Source organism: Lissotriton vulgaris, chromosome 3_1 (assembly GCF_964263255.1).
Source record: "Lissotriton vulgaris chromosome 3_1, aLisVul1.2, whole genome shotgun sequence".
NCBI lineage: Eukaryota > Metazoa > Chordata > Amphibia > Caudata > Salamandridae > Lissotriton > Lissotriton vulgaris.
In genome coordinates, this window is record NC_141689.1 from 911,239,593 (window position 1) to 911,263,299 (window position 23,707).

Genomic DNA, 23,707 nt, shown 5'->3' on the forward strand with positions numbered 1-23,707 from the left:
AACATCTCCTGGACTTTAATGCAGATTGATCTCAGGTAGGAAGCCGCAGCATACCTGCCTTGATTTATACTGATGACACCTTTTAATGGTCAGAACTGCGATTGACTTGCAGTGACTACTAGACCAGTTCTGTACTTTTATGAGCAGTTTGGATCTAGGTGTCAGTCATGCTGAAACGCACATAATGGTCTTTGAATCCAGGGATAAGAAAAACAAAGCCTTTAGAATAAATAATGTGGAAATTAGCTAGGTCCCCTTGTATCCATGCTGAGGAATACTTTTTGATGACATGCACCTAGGGCACCTAGAAAGCTAGCAGGGCAGCTGCTCTTTCAAGAAGCACTGAGGTGGTTCTAGGCTTTGCATATAGACTACGAACAAAACAGATTAAACAACTAATAAAATTCTACAAGGCCAAGTGCTGTCCAGGTACTACATTTGGACCTGGTGTATGGGGCATCTCTGACCAAACCGGGCTGGAGAGAGTGGAAAATGACTTGATGAAAAGAACGTTAGTTGTGCCAAAATTAACTAGTAATTATTGAAGTGGTGTTATGGTACATGAATGATGCTACAAACACTCTCTGAAAGAGACACGTTAGTGATAGATTCTTTACCTTAGAATATCCCCAGGCGTCAGGCGAATATCTATATGCGCCAGGTAGCAATACCCCTGCGCGTCGGTAGGAGTCGTCCGCGGCTCCGCATCCGTCGCCGGCGTCGTTAGCGCCGGAATGACGTCGTCGGAGTACTTAGACGCCGCCCATGCGCGCTGACGTCAGTTCTGATACACAGCTTTTCCGCGCCAGATACGCAGAGCCATGATAGAACCAACACTGGTGCCATGAAACTAGGGCCCTGAAAGGGGATGACCTTAACCCTAGATATTAGTTTGCAGAACGGGGAGGATGGGTGGGTCGGTAAGGAATCTATCACTAACTAATGTCTCTTACAGATATAGCGTTACACAAGTAGTAACTTGTGCATATGAAAGAGACACGTTAGTGATAGATTCCTTACCTTAGAATAGATACCCCAGCAATACCAACCCCGGTGGTGGGTCTGCAAACCAATAATCACACCAGAAAGTCCTGGAGTACGGAACGGCCAAAGAAGCCATCCCTCCGGACTTGGCTGTTCAGGCAGTAGTGTCTTGCAAACGTGTGCAGCGAGGCCCACGTAGCTGCCTGGCAAATGTCCTGCAAGGGCACTCCTCGGCCCAGGGCAATTGCAGTCGCCATGGCCCGAGTAGAATGAGCCCGCAATCCAACAGGGGGCTCCTTTTTGGCCAAGGAGTAGCATGCCTGGATACACAAGATGATCCACCGCGAGATGGTCCGCTTGTGCACCGCCTTTCCCTTCTTCGCGCCCACGTAACCAACAAAGAGTTGGTCATCCACCCGGAACTGGCGTGTGCGATCCAGATAATAAGAGAGCGCACGTTTTGGGTCCAGACGGTGGAGCCTCTCTTCCTCTTTCGAGGGATGCGGAGGCGGAAAGAAGGTGGGCAAGGTAGTGGACTGCCCGATGTGGAAGGCGGTGACAACCTTGGGCAGGAAAGAGGTTCTCGTATTGGGAATAGCTTTGGCGCCGATTGAGGGATCTGCCTGTAATTTTCCTTAAATTTGCCTCGCTGCGCTGCGCTCCTTCCCTGAAAGTTTCGGAGGGATTCGTCAAGCGGGGGCCGAGAAAAAAGGGGGGTTCCAAAACGTGTTTTCCCCATGTTAATTTCCATAGGGACATTCTGACAAGGCTACAGCTCGAACGGCTGAATGGAATTATACCAGATTTGGCAAAATGGTTGGGACTGGTATGCAGCAGTGCCTTTTGTATGTTTGGTGTAAATCCCTCCAGTAGTTCTTGAGAAAATCGAATTTGAAATTTTTCAAATGGCATTTTCTATGGGACCTTTAGAAACGGCTGAACGGAATTACACCAAACTTGGCAAAATGGTAGGGATAGGTATGCAGTAGTGCCTTTTCTATATATGGTGAAAATCCCTCAAGTAGTTGTTGAGAAAATGAATTTGAGCAAATTATATATCTATATGCGCTCAACATTCTATTGGGAATAACTTTGGCGCCGATTGAGGAATCTGTGTATATTTTCCAGAATTTTGGCCAGCTCCGCTCCCTCCCTGAAAGTTTTGGGGGGATTCGTCAAGCAGGGGCCGAAAGGTGGGGTCCCAAAACTGTTTTCCCCATGTTAATTTCCATAGGGACCTTTAGACACGGCTACAGCCCGAACGGCTGAACGGAATTACACCAAACTTGGCAAAATGGTAGGGACAGGTATGCAGTAGTGCCTTTTCTATATTTGGTGAAAATCCCTCCAGTAGTTGTCGAGAAAATTGAATTAGATCAAATTATATATCTATATGCGCTCACCGTACGCGTACCGTACGCGAGTGAGTTTCTGATTGGCTGGCAGTCGACTGTCAACATTCCAAACTGTCCAAACCAGGAAGTGTTGGCCACCATCTTGTTTTTCAGGAGAACTTAGGCACAAGAGAGCCCAAAACAAGGGTGGAAAACACGAAAAGGGGGCAGGGCAGAGACCCCCAACCCTCTAGCCCTTCCCAGGGGGTCCCAAAAGGAGCCCCAAGGGCAAAAAAAATTAAAAAAAATAAAAAAAATTGCGGGTTACGCGCACTGTGCGCATACGGTACGCGTACCCTGCGCGTACCCCGCGATTTAAAAAAATAAATAAATCATTTTGCACTTGGTGGTCCTTCTGGAACCCCCTGAGAAGGGCTAGGGGGTCAGGGGGTCTCAACCCTGCCCCCTTTTCGCGTTTTCCACTGTTGTTTTGTGCTCTCTTGTGCCTCACTTCTCCTGAGAAACAAGATGGCTGCTCAGGTAGTCCTAGAAGGATAATAACATATATAAACGTTATCCGCTAATAGAATTAGCATTTACAAAACCTTTGAAATTTATTGAAAAAAAATGTAGGTTTCACGCCTGATATAGTTTGGAATTAGCATTTAAAAAACCTTGCAAATTCACTGAAAAAACCATAGGTTTCAAACCTTATATAGTTAGGAAATGGCATTTAAAAAACCTTGCAAATTCACTTAAAAACCATAGATTTCAGGCCTTATATAGTTAGGAATTAGCATTTTAAAAACCTTGCAAATTCACTTAAAAAAACATAGGTTTCATGCCTTATATAGTTAGGAATTAGCATTTAAAAAACCATTGAAATTGCTCCTATAGAGTTGTACTAACTATATTCCGCGCACCCGCAATCCACTGCTGATGATGTCACATATTACATCATTCATGACATGGTCAGTGACATCACTGATGACATCTCAAATGACATCACTGATGACATCTCATTTGACATCACTGATCACATCACTGATGATATCATTCATGTGATAATACGATGCACCTCCTCACACTCTAATATAACCTTTGATACACCCAGTATTAAATACAGACTACCATTCTTGAAACCATTGACACACCAATACCAGTTACTACATACACACTCACTGATTCCTAGGTCTACACAAACATTCACTCATTCACCAATAGAATCACTCATACATACAGTCACTCATCAATACAACACTATCATATGCACTCATACACCTATCAGACACTCGCACACTGCCACTCATCCATGGAGTTACTCACACACCTAGTCAGTCATGCAAAGAATCAATCACACTTCCATTTCCTCAACTATACAGTTATACACACAACACCTTACTTATTCAAACATATACTAACACATACTTACTCTCTTATATAATCACTGATACAAGTACACAATGATCCATATAGCCACTCGCACATTCACTTGCTCTCATTTATAGTCATTTATATATGCCAACTCTCACTTGCACTGTGTTTTACATATGTACTTACTTGCACATGTAGCACTGAGATATCCATTCACTCACCAACACACCCATGCACACAGTCAACTGCCCATATAGCTGTTTCCACATGCACTCTTGAACTCATACACCTAGTGAATCAACTGCTCACACATCTATGCACAGTCACACACCTCCCAGCCACCCACACACACACACTGTCTCCCATTCAAATACTTGGGCAACCAATCAATAACCCATATAGCCACTCATATAGCTACTGATCAACACATGCAGCAGCTTACACAACAACAGCCATACTGATGCACACATTCAGACAGTTTAGTAACTAACCCATGCATTTAGTAAGACACATTTAATCACTCACTCATACAGTCAGTCACGCACCTACTAAATCCTTCATCCAGACACTTATACATCCACTCATTCTTCAATATGTAAAACATATTTAAACTTTACAGAAACACAGTCACTGGATGATGTCATCAGTGATGTCAAATGAGATGTCATCAGTGATGTCATTTGAGATGTCATCAGTGATGTCACTGACCATGTCATGAATGATGTAATATGTGACATCATCAGCAGTGGATTGCGGGTGCGCGAAATATAGTTAGTACAACTAACTCTATAGGAGCAATTTCAATGGTTTTTTAAATGCTAATTCCTTACTATATAAGGCCTGAAACCTATGTTTTTTTAACTGAAAAATATATATATATATATATATCCTGTAAGAGGAATGCAACAAGAAAATTTACGAGGTTCACTCTTCACCTGGTTAGCAAAAACCTATATTGTGTGTGTTGTCAAGGCTCACTTCCGGATTGATCGGATTACCGCAGAGACATGGGGTCTCCTTCTTATTCCTAACTTCGACACTTATCCTGTGTCCCAGAAGATTATTTTGGTCTTTTACAAGCTCAATAATCATTGCCTTTATGGACTTATCCGTCCCACAACGACCCCAAATCAGCTTGAACTCACTCCAAGAATTTTGACAAGTAAAGCTGACCCTGCACTTGATTCCCCTCTGATGTGAAAGCCCCGTTTCTTCGCGACTTGGATACCGTAATATTTGTTCTATCGTGAGTTGGGAACTCATGACCTACTTCTTGCACGTGACCTTTTCCGGGTTATCCCAGACCCCGACCGGGTTGGAATTATCACCGGTATAGGGAATACACATACCGTCTATTACGACTTGGCCCTGGAGCGTCAGAGTGTTCTCTGACGAAACACGTCGGCTGGCTGGTCTTTATACCAACAAGCATTACAAGAAACAAGAAAAGTCACGACGACCATTGTTTTTATGTGTAGAATATGAACATACTCTGTGTTTTTTTATTTTTTATTCTTTTTATTGATTTTCAGTAACAAATAACGTACCACCATTGAATAATGGAAATACAACAAATGCCAGTACTTTTCTGCATTCTTCACCCCGTCGTGTGTGATACAGAGAAAATATTGCCATGTTCAGTTTAGTCAATAGGCTAGCAGTATGACAGAGTACATGTGTCAATCACCCGACGTGGTCGGTTAGATGCATTGTACATCAGAATTCACAGCATTCCGTTGGTATCAGTATCCTGCAAGAAAATTGTTAAATAATTCCAATAGTCCTTTGGTCTGGACCTGGCCGGCAGTTCCTCCTCGTATGTTAGCAAACGATCTCTGCAATGTATCATGTCTTGTAGCCATTGTTTCGTGCTTGGTATTTTCGTGCCCCCCCCCCCCCCCCGCATTGAGATATTTGCCGTTTGGCCAGTAACAGAGCAACCGCACAAAACTTACTTTTCCCAGCTTTAACTGTGGAAAGGAGACCCAACAAACAAACCTTCATAGAGCATTCGACCTCCACCCCCACCATTTTCTCGAGCATAACAGTGACTTTCCCCCAATATTCCTGTATTTTCCCGCAGGACCAGGCCAGATGAATGAAGTCTGCCTCTTGTGACCCGCATCTCTTACATCTAGCATCGTCCCTTAGTCCATATTTATGAAGTCGCACCGGGGTGTGGTACGTTTGATGCAGATATTTTAAATGAAGGATGCGCAAATTCTCATTCGAGGTGAGTAACCTAATTAATGCACAAGTGGTGTACCATTCTTTTTCTGATAACTGGTCTGGCAATACCTCGTTCCAGCGTATCAATGCCTTGGTGGAAGTGTATGGAATCTCACTTTTAGCCATCGTGTATAAACGCGAGATTAGGTGTGCAGTGTTTGAGGATGTTATGAGTAACTGTAGTGTTTCCAGGCGGGGGGTTCCGTTGGGTAGTTCGGGTAAAGATCGCGGATGGCTCTTTGCAATCGGTAATAGGTGAAACGGAACAGTATGGTTTGATTGCTAATATAAGACAAGTCGTCTATGTGCCTAAAAGTGCCCTCGCAGTATAGGTCCCCAAACGTGTCTATACCTGCATGTTTTAGGAGCTCCATACCGACTTTTTCGGTAGTAACTGAGATCTTGGGATGATGGTGCAGTGGCAGTGCTGGGGCATAGAACGGCGTTATGTGCGTCAGTCGGCCTAGTGTCCTCCACGTGAGTGTGGTTGTGTCAATTGTGTTGATATCCGCCGAATGTAGCAGCGGGCGTTTATGTGTAAGTATCGCTGTCAGCGGTATTGGAAGGACGTCCCCCTCCTCAACCGCTGTATGCGTTAAATAAGGTGTGGGGTGGTACCAGTATGCAACATATTGTGCTTGGGCACAAAGGTAGTATAAATAAAAATCTGGGACACAAAAACCTCCTTTTTCATAGGGTAGGGTCAATGTCCGCAAGTCTATGCGTGCTTGTTTACCCGCCCATATGAGTTTCAGAACTAACGTGGTTATGTTTTTAAACACTGCCTTCGGGGGTGGGATCGGTTTATTGTTAAATAAATACAGGAGTTTGGGAAGGATATTCATCTTCACTATTGCAATGCGATCTGCCAATGCCAATGACCTGTCGATTTTCTCTCCTATCCTGGCCAGTACTCTATCATAATTAAAACGGATAACCTCCTCGGGGTCTCTACTGTACCAGATCCCCAAATATCTGATCGATTCAGTTTGCCAATCTAGCGGGAAATCTGTGGCATGTTGTGAGGTGGTGTCAGTGAGTGGAATTATGGATGATTTGTCCCAAATAATCTGTAAGCCAGAGTGTCTTCCAAATTTTATGTATTCCCGCAGTAACGAATTTAAATTTTGGACTGTGTCTTTGATATATAAAAGCATGTCGTCCGCATACATGGAAATGTGTAACGGCCGACCAGGGAAGTGCAGCGCTGAGTGATTATGTGTCTGTCTAATGATGCATGCAAGCGGTTCTAGCGCTAGTGCAAATAGCAAGGGAGATAGAGTGCACCCTTGCCTTGTGCCACGCGCGATGCGGAAGGGAACTGAGATGTACCCATTTACGCGAACTCCAGCTACTGGGTTGGTGTAGAGAAGCGTTATCCAGGTTATAAACCTTGAAGGAAATCCCATACGTCGGAGTACTGTTAGCAAATATGACCACTCGATCGAATCAAAAGCCTTGGCGGCATCAAGCATAACCGCCACCGCCTTAGTGCTGGGTGTTAAATAATGAGATGCCGCGAATAATGATCTAGTGTTGTGTGAGGTTGCCCTTGTGAGTATGAACCCCGCCTGGTCTGGCAATATTAGGTTTGTCATTAGGGGCTGCAGTCTTACCGCTAGAATCTTTTGCTAGTATTTTCGAGTCTACATTCAGAAGTGATAAGGGCCTGTAGGATTCACAGAGATCTGGATCCTTATACGGCTTCAGGAGCGTTATTAGCACAGCTTCTCGTAGTGACAGGGGTAATGTGGCCTGATCAAAGGCATTACCATACATAGCGACTAGGTGAGGAGCTAAAATGTCTACGTACGTTTTGTAAAATTCACATGTATACCCATCATGGCCTGGTGCTTTTCCATTAGGAAGTGATTGAATGATTTCCGTCACTTCCTCTACCGTTATAGGCAGTGCTAAATATTCTCGCTGATGGTCCGAAAGCCATGCAATGGCGATATCATGAAGATATCTGTATGTTTCTTCTGGAGGTGGTGTCTGCTTGGATTCGTACAATGTGCTGTAATTGTCTACAAAACAGCGGAGTATGCCCTCTGGGTGTGTCAGTAATGTACCTACAGTGTCTCGTATTTGTGTTATAGTTTTTGACCCCTTCCCTTCACAAATTTTCGACGCTAGTACTTCCTCAAACTGTTTAGCCAGTGAGCATTTAGTGATATACTTTAGTTCGTCTGCAGCATACGTCTGGTGTTCGGTGCATACCTGTCTGAGGTCACCCAGCAGGGCTGTTTTCAGTGTCCGCTCGTATTCCTTTTCTAGTTCTCTCATTCTAACTTCACACTTTATCTGTTCTCTGATATCCCTCAGTATCCCAACTGTGGTGCTCATACAGACCCCTCTCAGAGTCGCCTTGAACGCTTCCCAGAGCGTGCCAGGGTCGTCTACCGTCGCTACATTGAACTGTAAGTATTCTTTGATAGCGGTGGCTATTGTGTCTGCATATAGAGGGCCCAGAAGTGCTTTAGCGTTAAATCTCCAACTAAATGGAGGTGGTGTGGTATCTGTAACTTTAATATTATCGGGTTATGGTCGGATATGGTCCTAGGTAGTGTTGTTGTTAATGTTCTTTACCATAATAATATGTTGTCTGACCCTAGCCAGTAGTCTATCCTAGACCAACTGCTGTGTGCCATATTGATGTGTGTTGCAACAGTCACCTCTGGGTATCTCACTCTCCAGATGTCTTTAAGGGAAATACCTTCCATGATGTCCCATATCTTCCCTCTGGCCCGCTTATGTGGTTCCTGGGAAGCAGCAGATCGATCCAGTGAGTCACATAATGCCACATTAAAATCCCCCCTCCATATAATGTTTGTGTCAGCGAATTCCAGCATATGATTCGAAAGTTCCTGAAAAAATTCAGGGGAGTCAACATTTGGGCCATAAACATTTACTAATGTCAGGCGCTGACCTCTTAACATTCCAGACACAATCACATATCTACCATTGGGATCAAGAATTGACCGGGTGATTTTGAAGTTGACACCTTTCCTGACTAACGTCATCACCCCCCTTGAGTAGGAGGAGTAGGTGGCAGAGTAACATGATTCGGCCCATTTCATTCCAATCTTCCTGCACATCGTCGGAGCTATATGCGTTTCTTGCAGTAGTGCTATATCTACATGATCAAAATATGATATCAAAATATGCAAACATTAGTCTGATCTTTTTAGGATTTGTGAAGCCACGCACATTCCAAGTTATTAGGTTTAACCTGTTATTACCTGGCATACCTTTGCTTTTGCATATGATATAAATGTATACATCTCTCATCAAGCCCAGTTGACACACAACATGCTGTAAAAAACGTGAGTGACCTTATACTCTGCTCATTAAACACAACCTGGATATTAGCAATGCATCTTAAATGCCCTGGCACTTTCATCATAACGAAACCCCAACTAGCCCTATTCCCACCCACTTCAGCAACCCAATTTTGCCGAAGCCATATTTCCCCATAAACTGTATCATAAACCATAACTTTGTGGGGATCTCCCATGTAGAGGTCCGCCGGGGACACACATTCACCACCCTACTGAGAGGATGGGGGCAGATCTATTACACAAGTACAGATCGTAGGTTGAAATTGAACAAATAATCCATCATCAAACTGGTGTGAAAGGTCCGCCGCACTGTCCACATCAGAGTTTGTGGCCCTGACAATGGAATTACACCCAATGAAAGTTTCAGTTCTCCACCCAGCGGCTTGTGTGGCAACCAGTTCTAACCCGCACCTCCAGATCGCGTTCATGCGCGGGCCTTAGTGTAGGCTGTGGGAGACGTGTTGTGTGGCCCATAACAGCGTGACAGTCAGTGGCAGCCCATATAGGCATTCTACAAACAAACATTGCCTTTTTGCCAGCGATTGCTGAGTGTCCATGACCCCACATGACAGTCTTTCCGTCCCTAAAGTGACGTGGATAGTCAATAAATCCTACTTCTGGGTGGTCGCACAACGCACAGCTCAACACAATAGTTCAAAACCATACCGTTGTTCAGAATCTGGCTGTCTCTCTTCTGTTCACCTTTTTCCCTTTGTGCGCTACCCTTTTGATTAAATCCATGGGAGCTTTGGGGGTTGCCAGAAAGGTCGTCTTTTCTTCCCACGTAATCTTCAGACGAGCTGGATAGAGCATGGCGTAAGGTATCTGCAGTTCTCGGAACTTGGCCTTGGCTGTGTTGAATTCTCACCTTGCCTGCTGTACTGCGATCGTGTAATCCGGATAGAATTCTAATTTATTACCCTGAAAGTTAATTTCACCTTTCTCTCGCGCGAGACGGAGGATGTTATCTCTGTAATTTAAGACACGTGCGACTATCGGTCTCGGAGCCGCGCCTGGTGGAGGTTTTGGTGCCAGAGATCGATGTGCTCTTTCGATAATAAAGATAGATGACATGGAATCATCACCAAATATGTCCTTGCACAGTTGTTCGATATATGTCTCCATGCTCCCTGTGTTGGTCGTCTCAGGCAGGCCTGCGATGCGTATGTTGTTCTGGCGCGATCGCGCTTCCAACTCTTCCGCCTTCGCCTTGACGACCTCCAGGACCTTTTCCATGCCTGTGCATCTGGTGGTTGTGGAGTGGGATTCATCCTCTACAGCGGAAATGCGTTTCTCAGCTTCGTCCAATCTCTCCCCTTGTTTATCTATCTTGGCTGCCATACTATCCATACGTCCCGTCAGGTGGTCTAGCTTGCCATTGATATCCTGGAGGTTTGTTTTGATGGCTTTGAGAATACTCTCCATATTGCATTCTTCCGAACCTCCAGCGTCCAAGTCGTCGTCTCTGGGTTCAGTCTGGCCCCTTGGAGTTTTACGTGTTTCAAAGTTTATCTTTGATTGTTGCTTGTCCGGCTTACCCATGACTGTCCGGTGTGGGTCGTTGTTCAGGCCAGTGCCCAGTGGAAATTTACCAGCACTGTCCCCGCAGTATGGTCTTGTGAGTTGAGGCTACCAAGCCAGGAGTGAAGTTTACTTTTTATCGGTATTAAGAAGGTTTGCTCCGATAGCAGTACAGGGTCCGCTGTCTTGAGAGGCCTCGTTTGTGTACTTGGACAATGTGGGCCGGTAGGCCTAAGTTGTACTGAAGCGTGAATACGGGCGTGGTATGAGAGTCAAGCTAACTGCGAGTTCTTCACTCGTTGGGCTAAGGTGCCTGCCAGGTATCGTTGCCATATGGGGTTGCAATAGACATTTGGGTTAATGTTCCAGATGTTAGCATAGCAACTACCACAGCAAGACTTGGCCTTACGGTGTCCTGTGTGTCGTGTCTTCCAGTATAGCCCGTGTAGGACACATCAGTCGCCGCAGTATAATTTGAAGTCGAGTAGACGTTATCTTTAGTATGCGCCTTGTTACTCCCAGGATATCATGTCACTCCCTCATGATAGGCATCGCTCGCAGGTAGGGGTGGTGACGATCACGTATTTAGGCTGGCGCTCCTCACCCACGCCACCCATCTGGGCCATAGCAGGTATAATGTCTATAGCTTGTCCACAGCTTAAACACTGTGGAGCCCGTGAAACATATAACTGGCCAGTCCATGCTTTCGTTGTCAATAAGCAGTCCCCTGCTCACTCATTGCGCCCTCGGAGCCATTAGCCCCCACCTTAGCGCTCAATACTGAGAAGAGGTACCTGAGCAACTGGGCACGGTGTGTCTCCGTCGCTGTAGATGCAGCGTGGTGTTGGAGCCTCAACTATTCAGCTTGCCACTCACTGCGGGTCACCGCCATTGGCCCGTTGGGAGAGGGGGTTATGGCGTGAAACTGTGTCAGCAGGTTAGGTACGTGTTATTAGCAGGTAGGGGCATTCACACGGACTTGCCGGGTACATCAGTAGATTCCGACCAACTTTTGCGGTGTCGGCATACGCTGTCCGTGTTGGAATACACTAATAATCGCCAATTGCTACTTGCAAAACTTGAGCGCCGTCATCTTGTGGTTACGATGTTCACAGTAGTGCAGCCTGTAGTTAACACCCCACGAGTTCCATGGAATCTGTCTCCCGCAGAGGTACCACGCACCCTCACTGTCTTGCCATTTACAGTAGAGAATCTGTACTGTAACCTGTATGCCGCTCCTCCTGCTCCAAGCGCTGCTTATCCCCTTTGCTGCCGTGGTATGGACGCCGCCATTTTGCGCTCTCAAGACAGACCCCGTTTCAAATCAAATTAGACCCCACGGTTGTCTCCGATTCCCCGATCTTCGGTGCTAGAGTGGCCCACCTCATCTTTCTCGTAGCCGTCTTTTGCGATCCGCACCTTCCGCGTCTGCATGTGGCTGGTGACGAGTTTCGGCCTCTCCATGCCTATGTGGACGGACGGCAGCCATGTTGCCTCGATTCCTCCGTGAGTTCTCCGGAGTAGTTTGCCCCTAAATTAGAGTCGGCATTTGGCACTGGGTCCGCTCCAGTTGTGCAGAGGACCTTCCCATCCACCGCAATTTGGCTTACGTTCGTTGAGGGTACATTTAAGCAACCTTACACTGCAGGTACCGTATCTCCCCGGCGGAGCTGCCTGTTCAAGCAGCCATCCCACTGTGCGCCTCCTAGCGCCTCGACAACATACTCTATTTTTTGACGTTGTGTGCACAGGTCTGTTGTAAATGTTACATGTGGTTGGTGTTCCAAACACTAAGTAAGGGGTTAAAAGGGTCGCCCCTTTCCTGTCAGCACCATAGCAATTAATTCTATCTCCACTTGACTGCCGTATACCTTGTAGAGCGTCATTTGTTCCTTTATACTAAAAACCCTTTTCTCCTGGCATCACATAGTGACATAAGAGGACCGTCTGCAAAGGGGCATGTGGGAGGGGAGTTAAGGGTCTGTCATATATTTACGTCCAACCATGGTTATTAATATTTTATGTGGTGGTATCAGATAAGATCCCAGTTATGGTCTCACTGTTTGTTTTTGTTAGCGGGTAAAAATTTAGGGCCAGGTGTAGGAAGGCTATTACCGGTCGGTAACAGCCGAAATTAACGAATTTCGGCCGTTACCACCGGTAATAGGCTTTTCTGATGTTGGGGCCGAAATTAAGGATTCGGTAATTTACCGAATCGGTAATGTAAGGAATCAGTAAATTACTGATTTCTTAAATAGAGATTCAGTAAATTACTGAATTCCTAATGTAGGGAGCACTTAAATGAGTGCTTATCCCATGTTAGGATTCGTTATTTACCACCAACTACAAGTTGGTGGAAAATAACAAAAAAAAAAACAAAAAGCAATTTTATGCAAATTGCTTCAGTGCCATGTTGCAGACATACATGCCCTTAGGGCATGTATGTCTGCAACATGTGCACCCATACACAATTGAGGGTTTCAACAGGGTGTCAAAGTGACACCCTGCCACCCTTCAATGTTTTCCCCCTTTTACCAAATCGGTATTTACCGATTCGGTAATTGACATTCACTCCTATGGGCCCCCATAGGAATGAATGGCAATTAACGAATCGGTAAATACCGAATTTTACAGATTCAGTGAAATTTACCGAAAAATTACCTACATACTATTTACCTATACTTAAATACCGAATCGGTAAAATTCAGTATTTAAAGAATAGGTAAATAGTATTTACCTACATGTGGCCCTTAGAGTTACAGTTCACTCGTAGATAGGTGGTGTGGAGCAATGCGGGAGTACATTGTTGTGAGCATCTCGTTAGGACAACGTGTACAGGCAGCGTATACGTGGTGCATTTGTGGATGGATGGATGTGGATTTGAAGTTAATTTGATTATACAACATATATTTCAGACTTCCACATGCCATAGGTTTAAACACCATTTTAAGATGGCGGTGAAACTAAGTTGTCAGCAACCGCACTAGCACTCAGCATCATCCATCCTTATACTCAGCCGTCACGGCAGTTTGTGTATACAAGGCACAGCCTGCAGGTTGTTGCTTTTTTAGTTTGTTTTAATTTTTGGTTCGCACATTGTGTGATTTAAATTTTTTTTTTTTTTTTTACTACATTCAGAACGTACTCTGGACCTCTGATTCTCTTCATCCAGTGTTCCCAACATATTCACTTTGCTCACATACCGGTCCACATGCCCCATGCATGGTTTTCACAATAGCGGACTTGCATGTATCGTCCCGATAATCTTTTCAGGTTTGGTGAACGCAAAATATAAGTGTGCCGTCATGGCGGTACGTTTATAGAACGCATAGCCCTCCAGTTGCTCCTTTTTCTTTAACTTTCACACACTCAATACGGGTAATTCTTCATCGCTTTTGAAACGTGCACAGCACAACTAGTGTTCACAATATATTTACATGGCGCACATGGAGGCTAACATGCCCCATACACCAAACCTGACCATCAACACGCTTCCTTTTAGATTTATTGTAAAACATATAATTGCCATCACATACATCCACTTGTCTCCAAAAAAAACAAGTAAAAAAACATTTCCATTACTACACCAGTAGCTCTAACTCTAAAACATGCTAGACCTATTGCATTGCAAATGCTTGTTTTGAGTGCAAACATGCCTAAACATCAACAAAGGACTTACCCCCCTGTTACTCAGACCAGTTTAAAGCTTAACAAAATAGGGCTCCTGGAGATGATGTGTTTTATCTTAACAAAGCATAAACTATAGTGTTAGTGTGGATTTACTGATTTAAGGGGGCAGATTCAAGAACCTATTAATCTGTACTAACCGTAGTGTTCAGGACAATACAAGTAAACTCCTTTTTATGTTTTGCACACTAAATTGTTTGTTTTTACCTTTTTTCTTTTTAGGTCCGTGACAATCAAAGGTTAAAGGTAAACGCGGTGTGTGCACCAGTTGAGCCCTGTGGAGAAAAACGACCTCAAAGGCACATTGAGGAGCTCCAGTAAGTTTTGAGACTTGATTCAGCATGGGCCTTTGAAATATGATTATTTATACTTTGCTACCAATAATGGTTGTTGCATCTGTGAACTCAATCTTATTGCCTTATCTTTTAATCAAGCAATTGCCATGATTGTGTCTCCCATTTTCAGAGGCGATAGCCTTGTCATTAAAAGAAAAGGCGAGTTTAATGAGATCTTCCATAAAACAACATAAGCATGCTTGGAGATTGAAGCAGGCATATATATGGCTGTTTTCTTTTTCTGATTATGATATTTCCATATTATGAAAGGGGACAAATATTTTATGTTTGTGATTGAGGGGAGCAACTGCCCTTGTGTGCTAATGAAAGTGCTAATTCCAGACACTGTTGAACATTGCATCTTGCATAACTGGATCTATTGGACATCTCTAGTATTGTTATTCTCTGTATTGTGCATTGCTTCAGAGATTTTCATACTGTGCCCAGTAATTTCATAATAATGAATGTTCGAGGCATGTGGGCTACTGAATTCATATCTTGTGCATATCTTGTGCATAGATCGCCGCGTAGTGTTGGGTCCGGATGATTGCACCTTGTTGTCCTGGAAGAGTCTTCGAAGTATCACGAGATAGGTGACTCCTCCCCTGGACTACAGTGCGCATGGGCATCTTCTACATCCTCAGATTGTTTTTTTCTGCCATTGGGTTCGGATGTTATTCCTCTACTCCAACTTCGGAACCGAAACTAAACTTCATTAAAAGGCCAAAAGGTCTTCGACTTCGACGGTATTGTTCTCGCTCGGTACTTCTTGACTCGACCAAACTTTCCATCTTGATCCGGTCGTCGACGCGGGCCGTCGGGCCTTTTCGACGCCACGTGGGCCTGCTGTCGATGGAAAGGAGTCAGTTCAAAAGGTCCCCACAATGCCACTCCAAATTCCAGCATACTGACAAACATACAGTATGCAACAAGTGCTTATCACCGGAGCACAACGAAGAAAATTGCCCAGCTTGTGCCCAATTCCGTTCGAAGAAGACCATCCGGATTCGACGGGCCGCTAGGCAAGAGATGCAGCGACCAGCACCGGAACCGGAGAACATCTTCGATGACGAACACGACCTACTGGAAGCGGTGGACTCTGATCTAGAGATCGTCACCGTCGAGGACCAGTCGAACTCCGACAACGAGATCCCACTGGGGCAAACCGTGAGTACACAGCCCCTAATGCCGCTTATCCCAAAACTGAAGGCTCCGGTCGAAGCATCGCCTAAAGGCCTTAGCCGAGATTGACAAGTCCCTTTAGAAGCCCCGACTTCCAGCTCGGCTCCGAAGCCAAAAACAAAGCCTTCCGATAGCCCAGGTCCAAGTAACGTTCTCCCCAAGAAGGTTGTCGAACCCAAGAGGGTGGTCGAACCGAAGAAGGCCGTAGAGCCAAAGGTCGTCAAACCGAAGAAAGGCGTAGAGCCGAAGAAGGTGGTCGAACCAAAGAATGTCGCCCAACCCAAAAAGGTTATCGAGTCTAAGGCCATCGAGCCGAAGAAAAGCCTCGAACCAAAGCGGGTCGTCGATCCGAAAGGAACACAAGACCCAAAGAAGGCAGTCAATCCTAAAAAGAGTGGAGATCAACAAAAACCTGTCTAACCGAAAAAAGTCATTGAGTCGACAAAAAACATTGAGCCTAAAAAGACTGTATAGCACAAAAAGCGTATCGAACCAAAAGCTCAAGTCGATCCGAAAAAGGGCGTCAACCCAAAGACAGTCGGCGAGCCGAAAAAGACGGCTAAACCAACAAAAGACGTCGAACCGAAAAAGGTTACCGACCCTAAAGCAACGGTGGAGCAGAAAAAGACTCCACAACCAAAGGCCCTCGAGCCGAAAAGTCACAAACAAGTCAGTAAACCAAAAACATCGGCGCCAAAGACACGGACAGTGGAAGAAGAACTCTTCCATCCCGATTCGGAATCAGAGGAACAAACTCAACTGTATATAAGCCCTGAGACTGGCAAAGTTACAGTTTATTACCAGAAAAAGAGACCATTGGATACAGACACTCCTTCCCCTGTTTCTCAAAAGAAAAAGGACTTCGGTACTTCTCCCTCTAGGCCCTTTACTACTACTCCTCCTTTCTATCCCAATATGCCTTTTGTGCCCTACTCCCCTACACATTCTGACTATAATGATGAGGATAACATGGGGGAAGATCCTCAAGATGACTTTAACGAACCAGAGGATCCACATCCACAGGATGACACATAGGAGGATCAGAAGGATCCATACGACACACAACCCATCCCTGATACCGCCCCATACCCTACAAAGCTGTTGCCTACCGACGACACCATTGTGTTCAACCAACTGCTAGATAGGGCAGCAAAATACCACAAGGTCGACATGCACACTGACCCAATAGAAGAAGATTTTCTATAGTAGTGGCTCACTGGTTAGAGGCGGCAGACCTGAGAGCAGAGGACAGCCCGGGACCAGGGTTCGATTCCCGGCGCGGCAGGTTTCTGGACCAGGGTCAGCGGACTCGATAATTCTCTCGCCTCGGTGCCCACTCTGATCAGCGATCACACTCGGCAACTCTGGGCATTAGCTTGCCTCATCTTCACTAACGGCCCCACCAGACCGCCGGGGATGCCTGGTCTCACCCTGGAGATACCCATTAAGGGACCATCTCTCAGGGAAGCCAGGAAGGGTTTCGCAGCGGTCGAAGCGCCTTGGGACCCTACGGGTAAGTAGTGCGCTATATAAATGCCAATACAATACATTTATTCAACACTTTTCCTACCTCTGAGAAAAATGTCAGGACACTTCCTATGCTAAAAGGGGTACTAAAACACGCGCCAGATATATTCAAAGATCCAGCCAGAGCACGTGTACTCAATCCCAGCATTGAAAAGAAATATAAAGCGGCCCCTACAGACCCTGCTCACATTAAAGGACAGTTGCCTCTAGACTCACTGGTAGTAGCAAAAGCTCACAAAAGAGCAAACTACAGGAGATGCTCCACCTCCTGACAAAGAGTCTAAGATATTGGAAGCCTCAGGCAAGAGAGTGGCCTCACAGGCTTCTAATTCATGGAGAATCGCAAACATACAGGCTCTACTAGCTCGCTACGATCGAGCACACTATGACCAGCTTGAGGGTTTTATGCAACACCTGCCAGAACCTTACAAAGCTCAGGCTAATGACCTCATTCAAGAAGGCAAATTTATTACCAATTCCTCCATTAAATGTGCGCTTGACGCAGCCGACACAGCAGCCAGATCCATTAATACTAGCGTTTTACTACGCAGACACGCATGTCTACGTATCTCTGGTTTTAAGAATGAGGTGCAATCCACCATCCTAAACCAACCAGTTAATCAAAACTTCCTGTTTGGCCCTGCAGTAGACACCATTTTAGATAAAATGAAATAAGATACCGAAACTGCTAAATCTATGGGCGCACTGCAGTTTCAACAACAATAGAGGTTCCTTTTGTCGCTCCTCCTACAGAGGCACCGCACGAGGCAACACTTCACGGACCTCCTCTACATATAAAAGCAACACACAAAGTTCCTTTAACAAAAACTCTAACAGGGGAGGTTATAGGGGCAATAACAAGGGCAGAGGACGTGGCGGCAATAACACCAGAGCCTCCACTGCCACCAAACAGTGACTTCATCACACTCCCTCCAGATCATCTAACACCTGTCGGAGGCAGAGTCAAACAATTCCTACCAGTCTGCAACGCAATTACCACAGACAGGTGGGTGAGACAAATTATACAGTATGGTTATTGCCTGGAACTCACTTCTACTCCACCCAACATACCACCCAAACACTGTCCTATGTCCAAAGAACACATCACCCTGTTACAACAAGAGGTGAAATCCATGCTAGAAAAGGGGGTCATAGAGCCAGTCCCTATTCAACACCAGGGGACAGGAGTATACTCGTTATACTTCCTTATTCCCAAAAAGGACGGGTCCCTCAGACCAATATTGGACCTCAGACCGCTGAACGAATACATACTCTCGGAGCACTTCCACATGATCACTCTACAACAAGTACTCCCGTTACTCCAGCAATGCGACTACCTAGCAACATTAGACCTCAAGCACGCATATTTTCACATATTTATACATCCAGCTTCAAGGAAATACCTCAGGTTCACAACAGAAGATCAACATTTTCAGTTCAAGGTTCTCCCCTTCGGGGTAACCACAGCCCCGAGAGTATTCACAAAATGCCTAGCGGTAGTAGTTGCACACCTCAGAAGGCAACACATCCACGTGTTTCCATACCTGGACGATTGTCTCATAACTGTTCTAAGAGCCGGTTCCACAACTAGTACTAACAGCGGACGCATCACTGACAGGCTGGGGAGCCCACTTACTTCAATACACAGTCCAAGGGCTCTGGACAATCAAACAAAAGAAACTGCACATCAACCAACTAGAGTTGCGAGCAATATTTCTGGCACTAAAAGCATTCCAAAAATACTTGTACAACAAGGCCGTGTTGATCCGGACGGACAACATGACAGCCATGTACTACATCCAGAAACAAGGAGGCGCACACTCTCCACAGCTGTCCCACTTAGCACAGAGCATATGGAAGTGGACAATTCCAAGAAACATTTTTCTCCTAGCAGAACACCTGCAAGGGAAAGACAATCAAGAAGCAGATCTACTAAGCAGACACAGCCAACAGCTACACGAATGGGAGATTCACCCCGAGTTCTCCAACCATTCTTCCAGAAATGGGGGCACCCAGAGATGGACCTGTTTGCCACAAACGTAAACTCAAAATGCCAGTACTTTGCCGCCAGGTTCCCACATCCGTTGTCACAGGGCAATGCGATATGGATGAATTGGTCAGGCAGATTTGCGTACGCTTTTCCACCAGTCCCACTGATTCCGCTGGTGGCACACAAACTACGTCAGCAGTCACTCACAATGATCCTGGTTGCTCCCACATGGGCAAGACAGCCATGGTACACAACGTTCCTGGAACTTTCAGTAGTCCCCCATCAAAAACTGCGCCTCTTGCCATATCTTTTAAATCAGAACCATGGAGAAATCGAACACCCAGATCCCAATCAGATGAACCTAGCGATCTGGCTCCTAAGGTCTTAGAGTTCGGATACCTTAACTTACCTCCTGATTGCATGAACATTATCAAGGAAGCAAGAAGGCCAACTACTAGAGCATGCTATGCAGCTAAATGGAAAAGATTTGTAATCTAGTGCAACAATAACCAAATCAATCCATTAGATGATTCCATCCAAAAAATTATCTGTTACCTCTTACATCTTCAAAGATGCAACCTACCATACTCTTCTATAAGGCTACATCTTGCTGCTATAGCAGCATATCTCCAAAAAAGGCAACACCTTTCCCTGTTTAGGGTACCACCAATCAAGGCTTTTATGGAGGGACTTAAAAGGATAATTCCTCCAAAGCACCCACCTTCACCAGTCTGGAACTTGAATTTGGTACTTACCAGACTTATGGGACCTCCTTTCGAACCACTCCACTCATGTGATTTGCAATTTCTAACATGGAAGGTGGCATTCTTGTTTGCCACCACCTCCCTCAGGAGAGTAGGTGAGCTTCAAGCACTAACAATTCAAGAACCCTTCATGCAAGTACATGCAAATATGATAGTACTTAGGACCAACCCTAAGTTTATGCCAAAATTCATATCCACTTTCCATATCAATCAATCAATAGAACTGCCAGTTTTCTTCCAAAACCCACAGTCAGTGGCCAAAAGAGCACTATACACACTAGATGTGAGGACAGCTCTGCTATATTATGTTGACAGGACTAAATCATTTCGGAAAACAAAGCAACTGTTTGTTGCTTTTTCACCGCAACATAAAGGTAATCCCATCTCAAAATCAGGAATAGCCAGATGAATAGTGAAATGCATTCAGATATGCTATCAAAAAGCTAAACGCGCACTGACAATTCCCCCAAGAGCACACTCTACGCGTAAAATGGGGGAATCCCTGGCTTTCTTAGGGAATATTCCCCTTGAAGACATATGTAAGGCAGCAACATGGTCTACCATACACACTTTTACTAAACAATACTGTGTAGATGTGCAATCAAAGCAGCAAGCTGCTGTAGGCCAGGCTGTCCTTCAAACTCTTTTTCAGACTGCTGCAGCTGGTACAGGTGACCACCGCTAGAGGAGACACTGCTATACAGTCTATGCACAAGATATGAATTCAGCAGCCCACATGCCTCGAACGGAATATGCTACTTACCAGTATGCATCTGTTCTTGGCATGTAGGGCTGCTAACATTCATATCGCCCACCCTCCTCTCCGGTGCCTGTCGCAGCTGCAGTATTCTCTCTTGCAATATTCTCTTTTGCATGGCCATCTCTTACTTTGCTATACTTCATCTCTGCCACAATGGCAAAAAACAATCTGAGGATGGAGAAGATGCCCATGCGCACGTTAGTCCAGGGGAGGAGTCCCCTATCTCGTGATACTTCGAATATTCTTCCAGGACAACAAGGTGCAATCATCCAGACCCAACACTAGGCGGCGATCTATGCACAAGATATGCACAAGATATGAATGTCAGCAGCCCTACATGCCAAGAACACATGCATAATGGTAAGTAGCATATTTCTTATCCACCACAAGGCCAGATGAAGCAGCTCCCGCGGCACTGAACCTAACTGTCAAGGTTGAGGATAGCTCTAGCAGTGCCCAAGCTATCCTATTCCACTCCAAAGTAGAAGCATCCTTTTCTCAGTTCCAGAAAGATTTTTTGAGCGAGTTTCCTTTCCCATCTAGTGATCAATAAAGTCCAATAATACCTGAGGATTTTGACTCACCAAAAATGGGTTCATAAAATAAAAGTAGTGATTATTAGAGTGTGATTATTTGTGTCTGGTTTTAAAAATCATTTAAATTCTCCACCAGCAATAAATGTTAATAATTTTGGCTAGTGGTGCACTCAAATGTGGATTTAAAACCATGTGTAAGTAAACATGTAGCTCTCTTCTTTAATTACACAAGGTTATTATAGTGCATGCCCTACAGTGTTAGATACTGTCCCCCTGCTAAGATCCCTATGTATTGACACAAACATCATATGACTCTCACCCTGTGACAAATTGGGCTGGTGGTTGACGGGGGTGTGAGCCCTGGTCAAGCACCAACCACAATCCTTGTTGGGGTGATATAGGAAGCTGGCTCTGTATATACTATACCAAAATGAGGTATAGTGTGCACAGAGTCCAGTAGAACCCCAAAGGTAGGCAGAGGTTAAAGTAGATCGCATATTACTCTCCATTTGTGGTAGTGTGGGTGAACAGTTAGGTTTTATTAGGGGGTAGTGTTAAGCGTTTGTTGTACACACTTAATCCGCAAATGATTGTACACACAAAGACTGAACTCAGACCAATTTGTTTTGTGTAAAAATATTAAGTTATTTTATTTCTAGAGCCAAGCCTGGCACAGGTAAGTGAAATAAATGAATGCAAGTTCAAATGCAGTTGTTTGAAATACAGGTAAATCAAGGATTCGAAATTACTGTACAGATTACTTTTCAGTTCGTTTTTGGATTACATTTAAGTTACTTTTTCTACTCAGTGTGATATGCCTAGATATCACACTGGGACATTTCCTTGAGAAAAAGTAGGTAAAATCAGTTTTGTACAGTTGTAATTTTTCTGGTTTTCTTACAATTCAACTTCACACTTGAAGCCCATGGTCCACTCAAAGTACATCAGCAGTTTAGCAAAAATTGGGGGCAACCATGCAAAAAGAGGGCACAATCTTACAGGTGAGGCACAAGCCAACCCTAAATTTTCCAGTATTCAAACCTCTTATAGCTTGGCACAGAGCATTCAGGCTTACTTCAGAGACAATGTGTGAAGTATTTGTGCAACACTTCGAACAGTAAAAAAGTGAACATTGCTCACAAAAAGGATGTCACACTATGTAAAATAGAACCTTCTTTAAAAATTAAAACAAAACAAACTCATCAAAAATCCAATTAGTAGAACTTCAGATATTCAGTTTTAAAGATTTTTATGACAATAGTGCAAAAAAAAAACAGAGTGCCAACTTTAGATATCGGTTCGCGCTGGACTGGGCCAAAGTCAAAAGTTCAGGTGGAGCGCGAGCCAGCTACAGGGACCAAGTTAGGCCTGCTGAACAAAGTGCCTTTAATCATGGTTTGCAGAACGTTGCGAGGATCTGTGTCAAAGGTTTGTCGCGCAACTGAAGCAATGCATCAGTTCTGAGATACAGCGAGGCTGTGACGCAAGGGCCTGTATGATCAAGGATTCAGTCAACAGGGCTTGCGATGCCAAGTAAGGTGTTGGGGATGCTGCACACAGTCGGGGCGATGCATCTGTTCTGAAGACTGGTGAGGTTGCAATGCGGAGTCCAGCGTTCTCTTCAAGGCTACTGTTGACGAGAAGTATGTGGGCCTGCGCTTTCATGCACTCGCCTGGTCCCAAACGCGAAGACGACACTGGAGTCAATGCTGATGCTCCTATCCCTCTCAGATGAAACCCCTCAGTCATGCTCTGTTCCCAGGGGAAGGTGGGTAGGGGCAAAATAGGAAGAGACTTGCGATACTGGATCTGCTGTGCGGCGATGCACACTGCTTACCAGGATGTGTCACTCCTGACACCTTTTCTGTCTGCGAAGGTAGGAATGTATGGTTTTATGATGTTGCAATACACTGAAAACAACAAGAAAAAGCAATTACCATCAGTACACTAGCAGGCCTTCTTATACGTTGGTATTGCAGTAACTTTAGTAGCATTCACTTACATGCTTCTACAACGCAGAATAAAAATAGGATACCAGGTTCACAGATGCTAAACTCTGGGACCCTCAAGGAAGGGCTCCAAATACTGGTTTAAGTCCCTAACACTCCCGAAGTAAATCTCGAAGCATAGGTTGCAGTATCTT

The 23,707-nt window shown here is 44.9% G+C and overlaps 1 protein-coding gene across 1 annotated transcript in view; it reads left to right on the forward strand.

Annotated features, from left to right (window-relative positions):
• SMC5 (structural maintenance of chromosomes 5) overlaps positions 1 to 23,707 on the forward strand; it is a 628,567-nt gene that overhangs the window by 255,891 nt on the left and 348,969 nt on the right. Inside the window, exon 12 of the mRNA XM_086961254.1 lies at positions 14,693 to 14,787. Within this exon, the coding sequence (XP_086817380.1) occupies positions 14,693 to 14,787 (95 nt within the window). The remainder of the gene's footprint in view (positions 1 to 14,692; positions 14,788 to 23,707) is intronic.